General features: G+C 36.3%; 1 protein-coding gene across 2 annotated transcripts in view; it reads left to right on the top strand.

Annotated features, from left to right (window-relative positions):
* The window catches only part of Pex3 (peroxisomal biogenesis factor 3), a 37,984-nt gene extending 15,605 nt beyond the window's left edge, over nt 1-22,379 (top strand). The window contains exons 3-12 of one of the 2 annotated variants that reach the window (XM_005389251.2): nt 1,565-1,646; nt 5,434-5,477; nt 6,341-6,465; nt 6,763-6,829; nt 6,936-6,990; nt 7,550-7,718; nt 8,944-9,014; nt 13,257-13,379; nt 17,734-17,830; nt 22,170-22,379. In XM_005389251.2, coding sequence (XP_005389308.1) covers nt 1,565-1,646; nt 5,434-5,477; nt 6,341-6,465; nt 6,763-6,829; nt 6,936-6,990; nt 7,550-7,718; nt 8,944-9,014; nt 13,257-13,379; nt 17,734-17,830; nt 22,170-22,253 — 917 coding nt within the window. In that variant the 3' untranslated portion in view covers nt 22,254-22,379. The remainder of the gene's footprint in view (nt 1-1,564; nt 1,647-5,433; nt 5,478-6,340; nt 6,466-6,762; nt 6,830-6,935; nt 6,991-7,549; nt 7,719-8,943; nt 9,015-13,256; nt 13,380-17,733; nt 17,831-22,169) is intronic. The other variant, XM_013516645.1, reaches the window with a different exon arrangement.
* Nucleotides 22,380-22,863: the final 484 nt, after the last annotated feature.

The following is a 22,863-nucleotide window of genomic DNA, read 5'->3' as shown; positions in this document are numbered from 1 at the left end:
ATAGTTTTTGTTTCTAATCTTTTACTTTCTTAGGTTAATTCCTAAGTATTTAATTTTTCTTGGTCCTATTGTGAATGGTATTTTTTTCTTACTAATTTGTTTTTCACTGAGTTTTTAGCATACAGGGATGCTATTGATTTTTGTGTGTTGATTTTGTATCCTTCTACATTGCTGAATTTGGTTATTAATTCTAAGAGTCTTTTAGTATAATTTTGGGGTCTTCAACAGGAAGGATCATGTCACCTGCAAATAATGATAATTGGATTTCTTCCTTTCCTTTAAATTTCCATTTTTTTTCTTTGCTTTGCATGATTGCTCTGGTCAGTGTTCAAGGACTGTATTGGACATGAGTGATAATAGTAGATGTCCTTGTCTTATTCCTGATTTTAGAGGGAAAACTTTCAGTTTTCTCCCATTTAATATGATGTTGGTGGTAAGTTTATCATAATTGGCTTTTACCAGATTGAGATAAGGTCATTCTATACCTATTTTCTTCAGAGTTTTTAGTCAGAAAGGGATTTTGGATTTTTTCAAACACTTTTTCTGTATCTGTTGAGATCATTATGTGCTTTTTGTCATCGCATCTGGGCTATTCTGTCAGAAACTTGCTTGATTTCATGCCAGAAGAATTAAAGAACAGTCTCTGCTTGGTCCTAAATGCAGGGTTTGGGCATATGTGTCCTGGATCTCTGTGATTGACAGGTCACACCCACTTGCCCAGCCAGATGGCCATGCCCTAATCTCCTGCTTCTGTAACTTATTTTACTGTAGTAAAAAACTAACAGTAAGAAAATTCCACATTGAATTTTTAAGTATTTTTAAAATTTTGTCATTTTAGTGTTAGAAACTCATTTTAATTTGTAAGTGTGTGTGTCTCCTGGATTTTTTATACAATGCAGAGACACAAAGTAACTCCTGTGTATTGTTTGTGAACTTTTTCCTTATACAGTATTGCATCTCATTTTGTCTTCACATTATTGCTGGGAGAAATAGACATGCAGTAGCCATTGACAAAGTCAGAACTAAAACTCTAGCACTCAATTCCTAGCCTGCTGCATTTTTGTCTTATGTTACAATAAATACTGCTTTGTATTATCTAATAACCTTTTTTCAAAATTAGGAATAAAATGTGAAACAAAAAGTATTGCTAATTATAAAAATGTTAGTTTTGATAATTTTCATTATATCAGAAGTAAACATTTATTGTTAGAAGTAAACATTTATTGGAGAGTATAGAAAAGAAAGGGGGAAAAAAGAACTACACATAGTCCATGGCCCAGAGACCGCCACGGGGTTTCTTTCTGTTTTTTCTTCTGCATGTACTTGTTTACATTGCTGTGATCATAATGTATGTATAGTTTATTCCAGTTAACATAAGAAATAGATGATTTATTAGCCCATAATAGTTTTATATTACTGTCAGTAGTGCATTTCTCTAACCTTGACGTTCTCTCCAAGTTCTTACATGTTGCTAGTCTTATCACATGGCTTAAAACAGTCTACATTTTTCAATGCAGGTAGAAATGTCACTTGTGACCTTTTAAGTGTTCTGTTTGTGTTACAGTGCTGTCCATGCTTCCAACACTGAGAGAAGCCTTAATGCAGCAACTCAATTCGGAGAGCCTGACAGCTCTGCTTAAAAACAGGTAAATTTTTGTTCATAGACTTCACTTAAAGTTTTTAGAATGAATTAAAAAACATTTCAAAAGTCTTTGGTTCCTTCTAAGTATGGTGATGAATTTACATGATCAATTACTAGCAAAATGAAATACAAATATGGCACAGCATACGATATTAATAATTTACCTGACCGTGACAGCTTGTAAAACACTACACCTACAGCTTGAAGGAGAGGTTTATTTAGGCCCGTGGTGTTCAGAGGTTCAGTCCACGGTCAGCCGGCTCCAAGGAAGAGATAGGAAGGGGAAGGGCCTGGGTGGAGGGAGCTGCTCACCTCATGGTGGTGAAGATACAGAGAGCAGGGCAGAGGCGGGGAGGGAGAGCTGCCCTTCTCGGTCACACCGGCAGTGACCACCTCTCCCCAGACCCCACCTCCTACCCAAAAGCCAGCGAGGAGCTCAGCTCCTCGGCTGGAACAGCACCTGTACTCAGTCACCTTCCAGACACAGGAGGCTCTTGGGAAATGCTTCAAACCTAAACCACAACAGATATCATAGAAACCTATCAAACTAATTTTCCTATTAAGCTAGTTTGATAATAACTATTTAACAGCCTTATCAGTTTCATAATAGCAAATAAGCCACATTGTTTGCGGTATTTGGCACTCTTATTGAAGATTGACAGTGGCAATAAAGTTTCAGTGACAGAGAATCTTAAATACCTCCCATCACAAGAGAGAATACATTTTAAGGGTTTAGATTTAAACAGTATTTCAGTGGCACTAAAAAGTCTCATTGTATTTAACTTACAGTAAATTTCCATCCGACAAACCATTTAAAAGGAATCTTTGCATAGAGAACATTTTTCCCTGTCCTGTGCAAATTTGGAATCCGAATTTCTCAAAAAGGAAGCTGGCAGGTGGTGTGCACCTGTAATCCCAGTACTCGGGAGGCGGAGGCAGGAAGATTGCTGAGAGTTCACAGGCAACCTGGGCTACAAAGTGAGTTCAAGGCCAGGCTGAACTACAAAGTGAGACCCTGTCTCAAAGAACAAAACAAAAATTCTGAAGATAATGAGCATTAGATCTGAGTCTAGATTTTGTGTGTGTGTGTGTGTGTGTGTGTGTGTGTGTGTGTGTGTGTGATGTTAGGGAATCAAACCTAGGGCTTCTTGCACATTAGCCAAACGCTGTACTGCTAAGCTCCATCCCTAGCACAAAGGTCAGTATTTTAAATCCACTTTTGAAATCCGGTTTTAGTGACTGTCAATACAAAGGAGTGTCCTAGGTGGTATGACTGCCATCTCCCACCAAAGTCACACCAAATAAAATACACTTTCAGCATGCACAATTTCAATTCAGACACCCTAAGTTTCTATTTCTCACATTGCTGCAACTAAGCTCTTCCTACTATTTTCTTAGTGGCACTTTGAATTTTTTTCTGAAAAAGATGTGATTTACTTGCATTAAAATACCTAGATGGGGTCTGTACCTGATAGTCCATTCTCAATTTAATCAAAATAAATATGGTGCTCAATGGTAGAAAATTTACCTAGTATGTAGGGAGGCCTGAGTTCAATCCCCTGAACTGCCAAAAAACAAAAAAGAATCAATATGGCACTCCACCGTGGATCCTATAGATTAGATGAAGTGTGCCTTGGTACCTTGTAGGATCTACTCCACATATGTTTTGAATCTATGCTGTCTAGGGCAGGGATGATTGAAGCTGCAGCATCTGTTCATAGCAGAGAAAGGCAAAAAGTTACAATACCCCACAATTGCAATGATAATTCAATTTCTTGCTGAAATACAATTTTATGTTGAATATAGTAATAAAGAGTATCAGGTTGTATTTTGCATGTATTTGTTGCTTTTAATTTTTTTAATAATTTATTTTTATTTTACAAGAATTATTGGTCTGTGGTAAGTTGGAAATAAGAAAGAGAAACAAAACTGGGTTTTCCACTTAGGAGCTCTGAAAAATACTGAATTACATCCACATAGTATATCCATATAGGAGAGTTAAATATATTTATTTAAAAAGATGACTGCTGTCTGTATACTACTGTGAAAAAATTGCCAGAGTATAATGCTATAATTTTTACAGTAAACAAAAATTATGTAGTATCATTCCATTTAAGAGGGCAGATATAAATATATTAAATAATACATATTTCCTTATATAAAGTAAAACAGTAAAAAATAAAGGAATTTTTGGGGGGTAGTGGTGGTATTGCGAATTGAACCAGGGACTTTGTGTGAAGCTGCATCCCCAGGCCCTTCCTCATTTCTTTATTTTGAGACAGTGTCTCTCAGTGGCTGAGTTCCTCTGGGCTCAAACAGTCCTTCTGCCTCAGCCTCCTGGAGTGCTGGTATTGCAGGTGTACACCACCACACCTGGCTTAAAGACTTTTATAACAGTCACTTGTGAATATGGGACAAAGTGAAGAGGGATAAGAACATACTTTTTTGAATGTGCTATGTTGTACAAACTTGATTTTGGAACCATGTAAATATTTTACATAATTATAAAAGTACATTTACATGTTTAAAAAGCAATATCTAGCCAGGCATGGTGGTGCATACCTGTAATCCACCATTCAGGAGGATGATGCAGGAGGATCGTTGTGAGTTCGAGGTTAGCCTGAATTGCATAGCAAGACCTTGCCTCAAAAAGACTAAAAAAAAAAAAAAAAAAAAAAAGCAATAGCTAAATATTGGTAGTGAAATAAACCTAAATGTAAATCTAGTCAGTACTATAACCACAAAGACAGAAACTATGCTAAGTGACTTCAGAAAAGAAGTTTGACTGTGTATCCTTCATGAAATATATAGTCTTCTGACACACAGAATTGACAAAACTTCAGACCCTTTTTAATATTGCTACTGTGATTTTACAACTAATGTACCTGGCTTGAGGGATTAAGACTTAGTAATTATGTTAGTTTCACAGGATTCGGGAGTGGGCAAAATGAAGTGCTGATTTAAGATCAGTGAAATTAAGTTAAAAACCCTGTGGCCTTGTGTTACGGCTTCTGCACTGTGACCAAATACCTCAGAAAAAGCACTTACAGGAGGAAAGATGTATTTTCGCTCATGGTTTCAGTGTATGGCAGGCTGCTTCCGTTGCTGTGGGCCTGAGCTGAGGCGGAACGTCGTGGAAGGGCCTGGTGGAGGGGAGCGGCTCAAGTCATGGTGGCTGGGAAGCAGAGCAAGGGAAAAGAGCCAGAGAAGGCGCTGGGGACCGGATACAGACCCCATGGTCGCTCCGCCATGACCCAGTCCCTTCAACTCAGTCCTCCTCCATTTTCCACCCCTCCCAGGAATGCCATCAAATTATGATCTCATCAGTGGCTTCGGCCACTGATGACGTTAGAGCCCCCATGATCCCATGAGCACAGATGAGCAATTGGAACACCAAGAGGGATAATAATTACGTATTACGTATTTAATATATAAGTACATTCATATGTTCATAATGATACTTTAAAACAAAGAAAGTGTACACAGGATCTACTTCATTATTTGTGAAATGGTGCATAAGGAAAAGAAAGAAACATTTTTCCTGATTTTCCTTTATGGCTTTATAGCACATGTCTGCATGTGCTCAGGAAGAGCGAAAAGATGAGTTTATGCCAGTAAAAAAGCTTCCTATTATTGCTTACTAGAATTATAATTATTTCTTGCTGTATTTTTTGGGCTTTTCTTCAGATATTGTATTGTTCTTCATTTTAAAAATTAAATATAAATTTATAAAGTTCAAAGTTTTTATTTATTTAACTTAATTATTTTCTTATCTGATTTTTTTCTTTTAGACCTTCGAACAAGCTGGAAATATGGGAGGATCTAAAGATAATAAGTAAGCCCACATAAGAGCACATCCTTAAGCTATTTATAAAGGAAAATTTTTGTATTGTGTTGTGTGAGTGCCTCTTTATAAGCCTTACGGAGTTGTCATTGCAGTTAAATACAGTAATACTTATAAAACAAATGAATCAATAGTCATAGGAAGCACTCCGTGAATGTTGATGGTGGTATTACTGTTGTTCGTATAATACTGATATGAGAAATTGTCCTAGACAGCATATGCCTGTATTAGGTACTGATGTAATTAGCATTGTATTTGAAAGGAGGTTTTTACTTCAAGGGTCAGTAGTAACTGTGTGTTGCTAAATCCACAGGGACAGTTTCCTTCTGGTAGACAGACCTCTTGACGGCAGTCACCACCTCTGCTCCCTCTGCCATCTTGGCCATTCTGTGCGATGGTGCTGGGAGACCGAGTCTCTGGGATTTGCCGTCTCTCTGTACCTTCTCCTGTCCTTACCGGCATCTTCTCCTTTCTTTGCTGTGGAAGACTAGAGTTCTTCCCTGCTCAGCTGTCTTCTCTCCCTTTTAAGCTCGGACAACTCTGTTGAGGCTGCAACTGCTAGCACCTCAGTTTACCTTTCTAAGCTAATAAAATATAATTCTTCTACCCAACATATTTGTATTGGTTATCACTTCAGTTAAAAAATCATACTTAAGTTATTCTAAGCCAGTTGTAAGGAGGTGCGTTAAAGATGGAATATTTTGAACAGATATAGTTTTGATTTTTATACTTGACACAATTACAAATATATTTTAAAGTCATTTTGTGAAAAATCGTCATAGGGATAATTCATGATTTTATACATTTGTTGGTGTCTTAGTAACAATACCAAAGAGTTTCTTCTCTCTCTGCAGGTTTCACAAGAAGTATCGTGGCTGTATATAGTACCTGCATGCTGGTGGTTCTCCTGCGGGTGCAGTTAAACATAATTGGTGGATATATTTACCTGGATAATGCAGCAGTTGGCAAAAATGGCACTGTAAGTGTCATATACTTATGCACATACTGACATTTCTTTCAACAGGTTTGAAGTTTAACTGAATATTACTTATCCTGATAATAATTTCTGTGGTATAAACATCTTTATAATTCATGATATTGTGAACTTTTGGCATTATGATTATTTTTCATCTCTTGATAACTTTTTTAATATGCTAAAGAATGTTATTTATCTTATCACTCCAGATCCTGAAAACTCTCACCTCAAGTTTTATGGAAAACATTGCTTTTTTATTAATTAAAAAAAGGTAATGTAGCCTCATTTCTGTTTTGACAGACAGTTCTTGCACCCCCTGATGTCCAGCAGCAATATTTGTCAAGCATTCAGCACCTCCTGGGAGATGGTGAGCTCTAGATTTATGACCTTTCTACGAATCTTACTTTGTTGATTTGTATGATGGAGGAATTTTTAAGTGAGCAAGGCTTTTAATTTTGTTTGTCCTTTAATAGGCCTGACAGAATTGATCACTGTCATTAAACAAGCTGTGCAGAAAATTTTAGGAAGGTGAGGTGTTTTTCTTTGGCTTTTCTGACTTCTTGATTGTGAGGAATAAAAAAAATGAGAATTGTTCTAATGAAGTAGGTAACATGATAAATAATGGTTTGTAAAATGCTTTGTAATCTAATACAGACACCAGCCCTGGGTACTGTGTTGTAAAATCCCTTTTCTTCATGAATATCAACCTTCTGATACTGGGGGAAAGTTTCAATATCTCATTGTTTATTGATTGATTTCTGAACTATTCAGAAATGTTTGAGTCATGAGATAAAATCTCTCCTTTAAAATCTGCCCCTGTGGCTTTTCCCTCCCACTTACACTAACCATATCTATAATTGTAGTAGGAATTTTCCTTCAAAGTCTGCAACAAGGTTTTGCTGAGCTCTGTAGTTATGGCCCTTATCTCATGGCTAATTTCTTATTTTATTCTGGTACAGTTACCAGTTTTAGGTTCGACCAGAAGAAACAGAATTTCAGGTAGTAGCCTGCTAAGAAGAGAATGTGTATAAGGATATATGTGTTGCATAGTTAAAATTTATTCCAGTTTTCTTTTCTCTTTTTTCAGTGTTTCTCTTAAACATTCTTTGTCTCTATTGGACTTGGAGCAAAAACTAAAAGAAATAAGAACTCTTGTTGAGCAGCATACATCTTCCTCTTGGATTAATAAGGATGGATCCAAATCTTTTTTATGCCATTATATGATGCCAGATGAAGAAACACCATTAGCAATTCAGGTGCTTAATTTAGAACCATTTCACCAAACCAGTTATTCTATGTTTAATAAACTTGTTACTATCTTAAAATTTAGATTTCTGAGGCTCCTGAAAAGTGATTGAAAACATATATTTCCACAATTTAAATAAACCTTATTAATTTAGGAAAGTTGGGTCATTTATAATTTTAGATACCCAACAAATTTTATTAATAGTCATGTAGCAGATACTGATGTATGCTGGGAATCTGAGGAAAACATATTCATTACTTTTAGGGAATTCAGGAGACAAATTTAAGTTATCCATTGATTAAGAATAATAAAAATGCCAAAGATTACAGGTTATGTAACTTGTTTTTAATTTAGTGGTTTCTCACTTACAAGCTGAATAAAACCCATTTTTTTCCCATTTGGGATAAGAATCACTCTCACTTCACAACAAGAAAAACCTTAGAACACCTCAGCACAGAGTCCCGGAGACTAGAATGTTGTCGTCTCACTACCTGCCAACTTCCCCACCCCCTGAAGATCCCAGAGATGATCTTGGGTGTCAGGAGACCCCACATTCATGAGTACACACAAAAAGATTTTCCTCATATGAGGGAGCCCCATGACTGGTGAGATAAAGGCTAAAAGGGAGGATGGATGGGGTGGAATTAATGGAAGAAACTAGAGAAGACTGACTTACAAAATAGGACCCCAAGAAGAAGCATTAAGAAAAATTTAAAGCTTTCTGGTACTATATAACAATTTCCACATTTTAAAATTCCACATTGGAACTAGAAAGAAAATAAGTCAAAGATACAGGTTAAGAAAGAGTGGTGAACCAGATCTTAACTAAATTGAAATTAAAACCTAAGACTTCACATTCAGTGGCAATACAGAGTCTCAGAGTAGATGGATGAAAAAAATAGATGGATGAAAATTCTGAATAATTAAAGAAAAGAACAAAAGCCCAGACCTTTGCACTCTCATAGCCTCTTCTTTCTTTGTCTGTATGTGCTAGAAATCTACCCAAGGAGGGCCAGATAAACAGACACCTTACAAAGTATACTTCGACTTGTGTTTTAAATACTACTACCTGTGCACATAAGCCTCTGCAGGTTTTTTGAGTTTGGGGGTTTTGGTTGTTCACTGAACATAGACTTTTAGATTTTGTAAACTCTTGTGTTTGTGAGTGTGATTAGTTTCTTTTTGACCTTTTGTGAATATTTGAAACCCTGAACTATGGTATTTTAATTTTACAGGCCTACGGGCTTTCTTCCAGGGACATTACCACTATTAAACTTCTCAATGAAACCAGAGACATGTTGGAAAGGTATGTAGACAGTGTGTACCAGGGAAAATGTGTTTGTATTTTGGATGCACCTAAGACCATGTTTGCACTTTTCCTGAACCACGCATTCAGCATAATATTATGTTAAATTTTGAATCTATTCTGTGCCTTTACATAGAATTTCCTACTTAAACTGGAGGAAAGCGGGGATTTTTTTTTAAAAGATACTCACATTGCCCACCTACTTTTCTGGACTACAAACCCTGATATACTGATTGAGGAGCTGGAAGGTAGTTTATATTTATATTTTGAAAAAAGCATGGCAGGGTAATACCCCATAGAGAGCAGTAAATGTTTAACAACCAGAACTGCAGGGGGAGAAATTAAAACATCAGGTACCAACATTATAGCTGCAACAGATCTTAGGCTAACAACTTGAAGTCACTGAACGCCGGTGGGAAGATAGGAAGCTAGCCCTCCAGTCTACACACATGCCTGCATATACTTGTGTACAAACACACACTCTCACACCTCATACTCCAACTTAAAAACTATTCACCCAGCCTAAACGTTTTTCAGGTAGATTATAATCTTCTGAAAAACATTAAATGTTAAAAATTTCACTTTATCCTAAGTGTTACTGTTTTGAGTCACACAAAGAGAATCACACTGGAAAAACTGGAGAAAGCACCAGACCATGCATTCGAAGACCACGTGCCCTAGGTTCAGTGTTGTTTCTTATTTATTAGCTGTTTGGTGTTGGCTGCATCATTTAAACTCTTTAAGATAATTTTATCATTGTGAAATAACGAGTGTTAGTACATTTTATCTTGAGTGGTGAGAGTGTCACAATCTCTTTTAAGTTAAGGTATTCTATGCTTCCCTGGAGTAATTCAAGTCTATTTCTCTAGTCAGCAGTTTTAGGTTAACTAAGCTGTGAATCCGCTGTCTGGATTCATCAAATTTTAGTCCTTTTTCTTTTTTTTTTTTTTTTTTGGTTTTTCTCCGGTACCGGGAACCGAACTCACGACCTTGCGCTTGCCAGGCAGGCGCTTTGCCCCTGAGCTAAATCCCCAGCCCCTTTAGTCCTTTTTCTACAGTAGCACTTTCTATTTTTCTCCTTACTCACATTTTACCAAGTCACTCCATGAAGCTTTAGAAAAGGTTATCAGGAATCTTTTTCCAGATCCCAAGAATTTGTAATGGTCCTCTTAATTCACCTTTCTCTGATATTTAACACTTGTCAAGCCTTTATGAAATTCTTTTGTCGCATGACTTCCGTGACTGTAATATTCTGCTTTCTCTTCTAAGTCTCAGACCATTTCTTCATAGTTCTTCTGACTCTGTTTCCTTTAAACATTGTGTTTCTCAGGTATTTATTCTTACTTCATCCTCAGCAGTCCCAGCCAATAATACATACTCCCAAAGCTTTAACTGTTAACTATGTGCTGAGATTCCCCCATTTATAGCCCTAGTGCTCTATTAGAAGTAAGGTGGTATCCCTGTGTTTATGAGCAAAGCTGGTCAACAGCCAGCTTTGCACAAAGAATGTTAGTGATAAAACGGCCTTCTTGGAAATTATATTTTGTTTGTTTTTTGTTTTTTTTCTTCCGGTACCAGGAATCAAACTCATGACCTTATGCTTGCCAGGCAGGTGCTTTGCCACTGAGCTAAATCTCCAGCCCCTGGAACTTATATTTTAGTGGGAGAAAAAAACAAACAAACAGTAAACTAGTAAGGTGAATAAAATGTCGAATGCTGGTAACTTCATTGATGAGCATGAGCAAGTTAAGAGGGTAGAGAGACATACGTGATGGTGCACAACCATAATCCTAACACTTGGAAAACTGAGGCAAAAAGAGCGCCACGAGGTTGAGGCCAGCCTGGCCTACACAATGACCTCAAGGCCAGCCTGAACTATGTGGCAAGACCCTGTCTTTATTTTTTTTTATTTTATTTTAAAGAGAAAAAATAAAAATAACAGTAAAACAGAGTTTCAGAACAGGCTAGTAGGAGAGTAACAATAATTAATACATTGCATATTGTTATCTTCATAGTAGTTGTTCAGAGTACAAGATAATACACCTGAAATATTGTCCAAACAATGTTAGCACAGACGTTTCTTTTTAGTGAACTAAGAGAAATTAGCTGTATAACTATCTTAGCTATCTTATGTGTGTGTATATATATTTATTTTTCCTGTTCCCTTCCTTTCTTTCTCCTTTCTGCCATCACAGTTTTTCTTTTCTTTTGAACAGTTTCTTCCTTATTCACAATATCTATTGTACTTTTTGGATCTTATTTACTCATTCAGTTTCTTGCACTAGGGAGACAATATGATGTTTACACATGCAAGTCTGATTTATATCACTTATGAGTATGGTCTCTAGTTGCATCCATTTCCCTATAAAAGTCTCCAATTTATCCTTCATGGCTGAGTAGTATTCCATTATATTAAAAAAAAAAAAACCACATCTTTTTTATCCATTCCTCAGTTGTTGGCCATTTGGGTTGTTTCCAGGATTTAGCTATTACAAATTGTGCATTTATAAACATGAGTGCATATATATTGCTATGGTATGATGTTTTTAATTCTGCTGGGAAGATATCCAGAAGGGGAATAGCTGGGTGGAATGGGACCCCTTACTCTAGTTTTTTGAGGAATCTTCAGGCTGATTTCCACAAGATTATACCAGTCTATGCTCCCACCAAAAGTAGAGCAGTCAAAAATCAGTAGCATTCCTGTACACAAGCAACAAACTCACAGAGAGAGAAATTAGGGAAACCACACCCTTTATAATACCATCCAAAAAAATGAAATACTTAGGAATGAATCTAACAAAAGAAGTAAAAGATCTATACATTGAAAACTGCAGTACTCTGAAAAAAAGAGATTGAATGGATATCAGAAAAGTGGAGAAATGCCCTTGCTCATGGATAGGAAGAACCAACATAGTGAAAATGGCCCTGTTCCCAAAGCTGTTATACACATTTAATGCAATCCCAGTCAAAATACCCATTAGCATACCTCACAGAACTAGAGAAAACATTCCTAAAATTCATCTGGAACCAGAAGAGAGCTAGAATAACAAAAGAAATTCTGGACAACAAAGGCAAGTCAGAGCATCACAATCCCTAACCTGAAATTATACTACACTGCTACTGTGATAAAATCAACATTGTATTGGGAAAAAAACAAACGTAAGGATCAGTGGGACACAGTAGAAGTTGCAGATGCAAGTCCGAACACACTCAGCTACCTTATCTTTGACAAAGGAGCCACACATGTTCACTGGAAGAAAGATAGCCTCTGCAATAAATGGTGCTAAAAAAAACTGGCTTTCTGCATGCTGAAGACTACCTAGACCCATGTGTATCAACAGGCACTAAAAACTAAAGTCAAAATGGATCAAAGTTTTAAACATTAAAACAGAAACACTAAATCTACCAGAAGAGAAAATAGGTAAAAATCTTGAAAGCATAGATGTAGGCAGAGACTTCATGAACAAAATCCAGACTGCACAGGAAATACTGCGAAGAATCAAAAAGTGGGATCTCACCTAATTAAAAAGTGTTTGCACAGTAAAAGAAATCACCAACAGAGTGAAAAGACAACCCACAGAGTGGGAAAAAATTATAGCTAGTTGTCCCTCAGACAAAGGACTTTTATCTAGAACATACAAAGAATTGAAAAAAATCAGGCCCCCTAGATTAAAAAACAATCCAGAAATGGGCATCTGAGGTGAAATACACTTCTCAGATGAAGAAATACACCAGCAAATAAATACATGAAAAAATGTTCAACATCATTGGTCATTCAAGAGATGCAAATTAAAATAACACTGAGATTCCATCTCACTCCAGAAAGAGTGGCTGTCATCAAGAAATCAATAACAAATGCTGGCAAGGCTATGGGGAAAAGGGAACCCTGTCTAAAAAAAAAACAAAACTGGAGAGTGACCAGGGATACTGTTTTTAATAGGTTGGTTGGGGAAGGCTTCTGTGAGGAGATCTCCTTTAGTGGAAACATGACTGTACCGTGCATGTGAGCCTTCCGTTCAGAGAGAATGCAGTCCCAGGCAGAAGGGGAGGCACAGAGATCCTAATGTTTGGCTTGCTCAAGGAGCAGCATAGGAGAGCCATGAACTAGAGGATGGACAGGGAAATGAGGTTAGAGATTGTGACCATAAATATTGGTGTTTCTCAAAGGTAACCACATAATTACTGAATTTGTTTGCTTTTCCATTGAGAATCTCAAAATTAATATACACTTATTTTATATAGTCCAGATTTTAGTACAGTTTTGAACACCTGTTTGAACCGGGGTTTTAGTAGTCTTCTGGACAACATGGCTACATTTTTTCGACCTACTGAACAGGACCTGCAACCCAGTAACTCCATGGCGAGGTAAGGTGAGGTGTTAACATGGTAAGGTACCAATAAATGCTCTTTCAGACTGCTATTTTTGATGTGTTTTAGTTTCAGATAAAAAGAAATCCTACGCAATAAATTTGAGTTCCTTATTTTCTAACAAAATAAACACTTTTAAACCGGGCATGGTGACACATAATGCCTGTAATCCCAGCATTTGTAATGCTGAGGCAGGAGGATCCTTGTGAGTTCAAGACCACCCTGGGCTACAAAGTGAGCGCAAGGCCAGCCTGAACTGCATGGTGAGACCCTGTCGCAAAAAGACCAAAAAACAAACAAAACAAAACGAAACATTTTCAAGCCAATGACTTCTTTATAGGTACAAGTTCCTTCTGGATGCAGTATTAAAATTTGCATTTTTTTCCCAAAACCCTTTGCCTTTATATTAGATTACTTAAAAAGCTACTTTTCTGTATGCTAAATTCTAATTATTTTTTTAACTCTTTAGAATATAAAACTGTTAATGTACTTAAATTTTAATGTATTCTTTAAAAATATTCCAGTACTACAAGCCCTTATTGGCTTACGTTACTTAGTAACATGCTTTGTTAAATGACATACTTTGGTCGTTATAATAACCAGGCATCTTTGTATAGATTCTTATTTGGCAAATCATCTCCTTACAGTTATAATATATATAATTATCTTTTTAGAATTATCTCTGAAATTATTTAGACATATTCCTTTTCTGCCCTTATTGTACTTAGTATTATTATTAGTGATGTTAATCATAACTATTACCATGTCAGAAGATATCTTATGATTTAGTATAGAGTTGTCACTACAGCCTGAGCACCATTGGTCTCATATTAGAATCCACACTATTTAAGGACCTCTGTTTTGTAGACTTTTGTATCACATGTCAGTGTTGACTGACAGGAAACTCTCATATTAACATTTGAGGAAACAAAGCCAGGCATGGTGGTGCACATCTGTAGTCCTAGCACTCAAGGCTGAGGCAAGAAGATCTTGAACTTGAGGGCCAGCCTACGCTTCAATTGAAACCTTATTCGCCACCCCCCCAAAAATTGCGGAAAGCGTAATTGATATCCAGTGTGACATCTGTGTAAATGCCAAATATAAATGGCAAACATTATTTGCATAGCTCTGGGACCTGTCTACTGTACAGAAAAATAATTTGCTATTAACATTGAGCATTTGAAATACTTACAGCCATACAGTTTATTTTCTGAAGCAATTTGAATATGACCATAAGATCTTTGTTAACAGTTCTTTTAAGTTACATAAAAGTAAACTTCAGCTCAAGAGTAAGCCTACCTTCCATTTAAGATCAAGATACTCCAGTTAATAAAATATCACTATAATCTTTACCTGGCTAAGTGTTAGTTAGTTCCTAAATGGTGAGAAAGAATTGGAGTAGTTGTTTAACATGAACAAATTCTTATCTTATTCACTGCGGAAATAAAAAATATCCTTCACACATATTAACCCTGGATAGTCTGCCTTTTCTGAACTCCTGTAGTAGTTATTCTCCACATTTTCATGTACAAGCTGATGTGCTACTTTGATTTGACGTTTTATTCCTCAGTTACATTTTGAGCCTTCATCCAGAGTCATTGTACCTACTCTTATCATTAATACCTACCATGTGGAAGTTCTAGCCAGAAAAAGAAGGATGCTTTTCAGCTGGGTTTGGTGGCACGCGCCTTTAATCCCAACACTCAGAAGGCTGGAGCAGGGAAATTGCCCTAAACTTAAGACAGCCTGAACTGCACAGCAAGACCTCATCTCCAAAAAAAAAAAAAAAAATAGTAAAAGTAAAAAATAAGAAAAGGAGTAAGATTTTCAGTTGTTTCTGATAAATATCATTATTATTTATGTACATTATTAATCCAGACCTCTGAAGAGAATTAATTGAAAATGATACAAAGATGTATATTTTATATATATGCTATCTATATTATATAAGCATGTATGCATATTAATATATGTATAATGAATATTTTAAAATCCAGAGCTGTCTTATCAAAGTAAAAACCTAATAGAAAATATGAACTTGGACCTAAAAGGAAAACTGTATAGACTAAATATGAATATAAATGTATAAGTCTGAAAGAAGTGGGATGTAGCTTCGTGGTAACATGCTTGCCTGGTGCAAGGCTCTAGGTTTGATCGCCTGCAGGGAGAGGGAGAGAGAGGGAGAGGGGGCAAGAGAGAGAATATGAATTCGGATTCTAAATGAGTTCAGAAATAGAAGCCATTTTTTTGTCTGCTAGTATAATAATGGGTATCTCACAGAATTTTTGAAGTATCATTAGGAAATAAATACTAATATTTTTTCTCATTTTTCAACTGTGAGACAATAGCACAGAAAAATAACTTCAATTTAAAAGCTAAGGAGTATTAAAGCCGGGTGTTCTATAACTCCTGTCTGATATCAGAGCCCAGAATTTTTCGTTATTCTGCAGTACTGTGACATTAATGAATTAAGAGGACAAAAATCTCTTCAGTGTTATTGAAAGCCATTCAACAAACTATTTCTTACTGATAAAACCACTTCCAATAAATAAGCATTTTATGTAATAAAATAATATTTGCAATCAAAAGTAAACATACTTTAAAATGCCAAAGTGATTCCATTAAATTCAGAAAACATAAAGATGTTCGGTGTTGATAATTTATTCAACATCATTTCATTGTAAATGATGCAGGAAAGCGAGGAAAAGACCAATTCTGGAGACTAAATCCAAGAAATCAAAAACAGACAACTTTTGTAAGTTTCCTTACAGTTCTAATAAACTGTGAATTGACCTTTGATTTTCAAAGTTAAATTCTTATTTTTTAAAAGTGATATTAGTTTTTGAAAGGGAGAGAATAAAACTATTGTCATGTGAAGGTGATACAATTTTATACTTAGAAACTCAAAAGAATCAACTAAAAAAAGTAAAATTAGCCTCCTAAAATGAATCTGTAACTATACTCAAAGTACTGTTAATACCCCACTGGGGACTAGAGGATAGTTGACTTGCAAATCTTAAAATCTGGCAAAGGAAAGTGAAGTTTTCTGGACAAATAACAAGTTGAGACTATGCAAGAAATTATTTAAAAAGAAAAGCAATGAATGTGCATTTCCTGTAAAATATTTAAGGTGCTAATTATCAAAACAGTGTGTTACTTACAAAATGCAAACTAGTGGAATCCCATTAAAGTCCAGAAACAGACCCTGGATTCAATTCCAGCACACAGGGGAAGAGGGAAGAGGAAGGATGGATATTTAGGATTATGGGGCAATGAGATACCAGCAGGAGAAGGAAGTACCAAGAATAATGCCCACCTTTCCTATTTATATTTGCAGATAAGTAGTGCTCTAGTTCACTAGAATACAGTATAAAAACCATTCAACATTGATAGTAATTAAGAGGAATAGAGACTTCACCTGTACCATATCATCTCACACATCAGACATGCAAAGATTAAAGAAAAAGATAGTGCACGGTGTGGAAAGAAGTCACGATGGAGCAACAGCGTTCCCACGCTCTGGAAACGTGCATGCCCTTTAACCAGTAATTCCATGTTCTTACAGAGTTACTTATATTGAAACACTCACGCACACACAACACACACACAAACTTAATGAGAAACTTGAATGCAGAAATGTAGTGCTCAACTCTAGGGAGCTGATAAAAATTGTCTTACCTAGAGGACAGATCACCATATAATCAGTAAAAACCAGTCAACTGGGGATGAATGGAGACTGAGGCAAAAGAATCACTAACTAGAATGTAGCCTGAACAACTTAGCAACTTAGGGAAATCTTGTGTAAGAAAAAAGACAGGGCCGGTGATATAGCTCAGTGGCACAAGTACCTGCCTGGCAAATGTGAAGTCCTGAGTTCAATTTCCAGTACCAAAAAAAAATTTTTTTTTTATTTATTTATTTATTTTATTTTTTTTGGTTTTTCTCCGGTACCGGGAACCGAACTCACGACCTTGCGCTTGCCAGGCAGGTGCTTTTGCCGCTGAGCTAAATCCCCAGCCCCCCAAAAAAAAAATTTAAAAAGGCAAAATCTTTAATACTTTTAGGAAAATGGGAAAATGCTCATAACAAAGAAGAAAAAAAAAATAGTATTCTTGGGGAGAGTTACAGTTTTCTGTTAAAAATAAGTACATAAAAGCATACATTTATAAGAATTACCAGAATAAATTATCCATTAAGGCAATTGTAGTTGTTTTTTCTAGGTGATATAATTATGTCTAGGTTTTTAAAATAAATTTCTATATATATTCTTTAATGACTACATATTTTCTAATTAAAATGTGAAATGCTTGTGAGATAATTTCAAAAAATAATTCTTGTGATGATTTTTCAGTTATTCCAGTGTCAGCCTGCCTTTAGCTAAGATAATTCCAATAGTAAATGGACAGATCCATTCTGTGTGCAGTGAGACACCTAGTCATTTTGTTCAGGTAAGAAGAAAGTTTGGGGGTATCAGTGAAAACAAAGTGTATCTGTAGTGTTGTCATGTTTTCTAACATAAAATTGCATTCTCTCTTGTCATATTTATTGAAAAAAACCCCAAACCGAGAGCCAAATGTGGAGCGTTGGTGGGTGCTCCATGAGAGGAGTAATGTGCCATTCATTTATAAGGTTGGAGTGCTTTTACCTGCCGGCGTTGGACTGCAGTGAGCCCACATATGTCCTGGGGGCAGAGATAGCATTCACTTGTGCACCAAGTGCACCAAGCTCGCTAGTTGAGGCAAATCAGTGACTGAATTCGTCAGCGTTTGAAGAGAACTAAAAAATTTTGTGGAGAAGTAAAGCATTTTAATTAATGAACCATTACTGTTAATAGTACATCATTCTCTCATTAAAATCTGCATAAACAATGAGTTACTTAAATTTTTCACTAAATACCTACCACTCCCACGTTTTCTTAGACATGCAGAGTAAAATTGGTGTTACTAAAATAATTTCGAATCTACATAATTTTTTCAGAGTCATTTATAAACTCAGGCACTGTATTATAAATAAAAATGTACGCAGCGTCTCAGTTGCCAGCTGCTGCAATAATGTGCAGAAAGGACGGACTTTAACGTCTAAGTGTAAAGATGACCGCTGTTGGCGCCATTTCCCTCAGTCAGCCGGTATGTCTTGTCTGCAAGCTTTGCGCTCGGGAAGGTGGGAACACCAAGGTTACCGCCTCTGTTCGCACTTTCCCTGCAGTCAGTAGCCTGTCCTTCCCACACGCATTCTCCTCCACTATTCAGTCTTCAGCGCTGCAGCCTTGCCTATAAGAGACTTGCTCACATCGCTGAGGAGTCAGTACGGCTGGGCACATGTCACTAACCTTTGAGCTTCTCCTCAGGCGGAGGAAAGCATGTGACTTGTGACATTTTTAGCTTTACCTTTCTGTTCAGCTGCAGAACTCCCTGGTGTAACAAGCAGGCTCTTCATTTTGACAGAAAGGTGGGAAATAAAATAGTGTCATCAGGCTTAAATATTAAATAATGTTATTACTCCATTGTAATTAAAATATATAATTGATAATAAAAAGACTCTCAATCTAGTAAAAACACTATTGCTATTAAAGTTTGATAAAGGTTTTTAATGTGAATTGACACTGATTAAATTTATGCCTTAGACCCTTGATTGGCAAGGCTCCCACTAGTTTTTTAAACTATGATTTCTGAGTTAAAATCCCAGATGGTCAGGGCTGGGGATTTAGCTCAGCGGCAAAAGCACCTTCCTGGCAAGCTCAAGGTCGTGAGTTCGATTCCTGGTACCAGAAGAAAAACAAAAACAAAAAAAAATCCCAGATGGTCTTCTTAACCTAACAAATTGTCAGGTGCTCTGTTATTTCCATTATCTTTTATAGAGCCTTGATTAAAATGTTAACTTACATTGAAATTAATACTTCTGCATTACTGCTGCTCCTTCAGTCGCAGAAGTACATAGATCATCTTGTAGGGGTGCTGTGGAGCAGGCTTGGCAAACTAATGGCCCGGAGACAGACAGAGCTCTTACCTGAAAGGCTGGGATCACAGTGTTTTTAAATTTGGGGTTATTTTGGATTTGGGAATATTTGCATATACAAAATAAGATATCCTAGGGATGGGGCCCAAGTGTAAGCATGAAATTCATGTATGTTTCATCTGTACCCTACACACACAGCCTGAAGGTCATTTTATATATTTTTACCACATCTGCATTTTGACTTTGACCTGTTTGCATGAGGTCAGGTGTGGAATTTTCCATTTATGGCATCTCACTGATGATCAAGATGTTTCAGAGTTAGAGCATTTCAGATTTGGGGTTTGGGATTGGGGGTGCATGGCCTGTGGTAAATATTTGAGGCTTTGCGCATACTGTACGTTCTGTGTGGAAACTGTTCAGCTCTGTTATGTAACAGGAAAATAGTCATCAAAAGTACATGAACATGAGTGTGGCTGTTTTGGTAAAACTTCATATAGAGAAATAGGCAGCAGAGGATTATATTTAGCCTGCCAATCCTACTTGGCTGGTATTGGTGGTAGAAGATATCAGGATGATAGTATAGCCAGGAAGGTAGGAAATGGGAAAATCAGAAAACTGTTGAAAAAGCTAATTTTGTATTATTTTCAAATTGTTTTCCAAAACATAAGGAGACTAATTGTTTCACATTTCTTGCAAATAGCACAAGCAAAGAGCATTGGTAATCTGAACTAACTTGGTGATACATAATTTTTATTTCAAAACTGAAAGCATGTTCTGAAGGCTGCAATAAGATACAGTAAACAAGTTTAAGCCTTTGCTGTAGAGCTAGGCACAGCCAACGACATGGCCCACCCCCTGTTTTTGTAAGTTTCGTTGGACAACAGCTGTGCCTTTTGATTTATGTGTTAATTTTGGCTGCTTTTGTATTATGGTAATGTTTCTCAAATTTATTATTATACTTCTGATTGTGAAAACAATAACAATCTTCCAGATTTAAGTTATTTTAATAAATAAATAACTATAGAAACGTCTGAAACTTAGAGCTTTTCCATAACTCAGAAACCAAAACTCATCTACACCAAACGGACCCTAAACCATACAAAAATAAAAAATAATTTAAACACAAAAGTTCAAAACATTACTATACCTGACTATAATATGGCTGGTTGTTATCAATTCATTGTTTCAGGGTGCATGTGGGTTTCTTTGCTATCATCCATGCTTTTGGGCGTTCAGCCTGCTTCTACACCTGACTGGACAGGCACTTGTTAGCTACCATTAACTGTTCTGAAACTTGCATTTGTGTCATGTGAGATAATATGATTTGCTCTTCATTCAAAAGATTTTCTACCCTTATTTTTTCCTCCTTGCCTTTGTTGTCTTCTTATTATCTCAAAAGACACACAGTTAATATAATGGAGCCAACAAGAACATAAACATAAATACAAACAAATGCTCTAAATCAGGGTCAATACTAGATCATGCATGTATCTCCAGGTGATCCAGTGTGTGTCTGAGTTTTCTTTTAGATATTCACAGAAGTCAAAACACAGAATTCTCTCTCAAATTCTTGGGTCCCTGAAGGCATGTCATTAGTAAACATTGGTCTGAAACTGTTTTATTGTACAAGCAGAATGAGTAATTGAAATTAAATACATAACATTCTCTCATAAGAGAATTTAACTGTGAGCTGACTGAAGATCAAGTTTTACCTAAGTCTCACGTGAGTTTTCTGATACTCCAAACAGAACTCAGAGGCCAGGTTCACTTCCTGTCTCCGATGCTCATGGAGACCCTAACGTTCTCTGTCATGGACCCTTCACCACTTGGTGAATCCTGTGGAACTGTTTTCAGAGTCATACCTACAAATGCCAGCAAAAAGTACACTTTTTAAAAAATTTTCCTCTTTGTACATTTTTAAGGAAATCAATATGCAGTTTTCGAAACACCTTTTAAGATCAAATTTATGATGTAGTAGTGTTTTCCTTATTTGTGTGTTAAATTGCAAGGTGTAATGGGGGTTATAAGAACTACTACCGTGTGATAAAGAAATATCTGTGATTACTTTTGAAGACAAATTCATATATTTTGCTTAATACTGTTGCAGTTTGTTGTGTTATATTTGAAGAAAATGCTAGATTTCAGTTAGGAGTTAATGAAAATAAAATATCTTTTTTCTTTGCATTCACAAATTACATGGGGGGTGCTTAAGAACCTTCATTCCAAAGTTTTGTACATGGATGTATATATAATGTGTACATACTACATTTATACATATCATATGTTAGAGCTTCTAGAAAGACATGTACCTCAACCAAGTCAGATTCCAGCAGAAGTAACTTTAGTCGTGTAACTTTAGTGTGGAGATCGTTTACTGAAAGGAAACTTGTCTAATACTTGACACACAGAAATCTGTGTGAAGACTCTTTGAGGGTTTTCCTGAGTCAGACTTGGATACCTGCACTACTGTCTTTTGCCCGAGAACCTAAACAAGAGACAAGTGTGGTGGCACACACCTTCAATCCCAGAGCTCTTGAGAGGGTGAGGCAGGTCCCAAGTTCTAGTCCAGCACAGGCATCTTCGCAACAACCTGTCTCAAAATAAAAATTAACAATCAAAAAGGGCCGGGGAGGTAGGTCAGTGTAAAGAGCCTGGGTTTAACCCCCAGTACTACAAAAACAAAAAAATTATTCCTTTCCTTAAATGGTTTTTTCTTGGCCTTGTGTACCATAAAACTCAGTGCCAGATTCATTGCTTGATTATAGAAATGACTTCAAAATGAGTTACTCATACGTTTTGCAGACATTAACCTTATACTGTCATCTTTGCTAGGATCTCTTGATGATGGAGCAAGTGAAAGACTTTGCTGCTAATGTGTACGAAGCCTTTAGTACCCCTCAGCAACTGGAGAAATGATTTTTTTCCTTCATGAAAACCTACAGTGGGATTCATTTACTTTTAAAAATACATGGAATAAGTCTACTACACCTACAATGACAATTTGTTACCAAAATACCTAATAAAAATATATTCTTAATCCAAGTCTTTATTTCATAATGAAATAGATTTATTGGGCATCTTAACATAGTTTTTTAAATTCATCAACAGAACACTTTTGCGGGCATATCTAAGTATACACGCAGTGCAAATACCAGAATTGTTTATAGTTTGTTACTTCGTGGACATTTGATCCAAACCAACAAAGTACTGTAGATACCTTTATATGTCTACACACAGGTATATGAAATGCAGTGGACTTTGACAGTAATAGGAAAAATCTGTTTGGGACATAGGTCTACAGTGTGAAGTTTGAAAATATGTTATTTAATCATGAAGTTCCCGGACTGTAGTAATCAGGAGCAAATTGGACTTTTCTCGAGTTACCTACCCTTCAGAGGAATAAATTATTTGTCTCAACTATACCTTGATGGAGGACTTTTCTTCTTCTGGAAATTAGTGAACTTTAACAAATATGATCAGCTGTGTTTTTCCTTGCCTTTTTTTTTTTTTTTTTTTTTTTTTTTTT

This window comes from Chinchilla lanigera, unplaced genomic scaffold (assembly GCF_000276665.1).
Source record: "Chinchilla lanigera isolate Chin_1 unplaced genomic scaffold, ChiLan1.0 scaffold00035, whole genome shotgun sequence".
Taxonomy (NCBI): domain Eukaryota; kingdom Metazoa; phylum Chordata; class Mammalia; order Rodentia; family Chinchillidae; genus Chinchilla; species Chinchilla lanigera.
The sequence above is the reverse complement of the archived record's forward strand: the minus strand, read 5'-3'. Positions and strand labels throughout refer to the sequence as shown.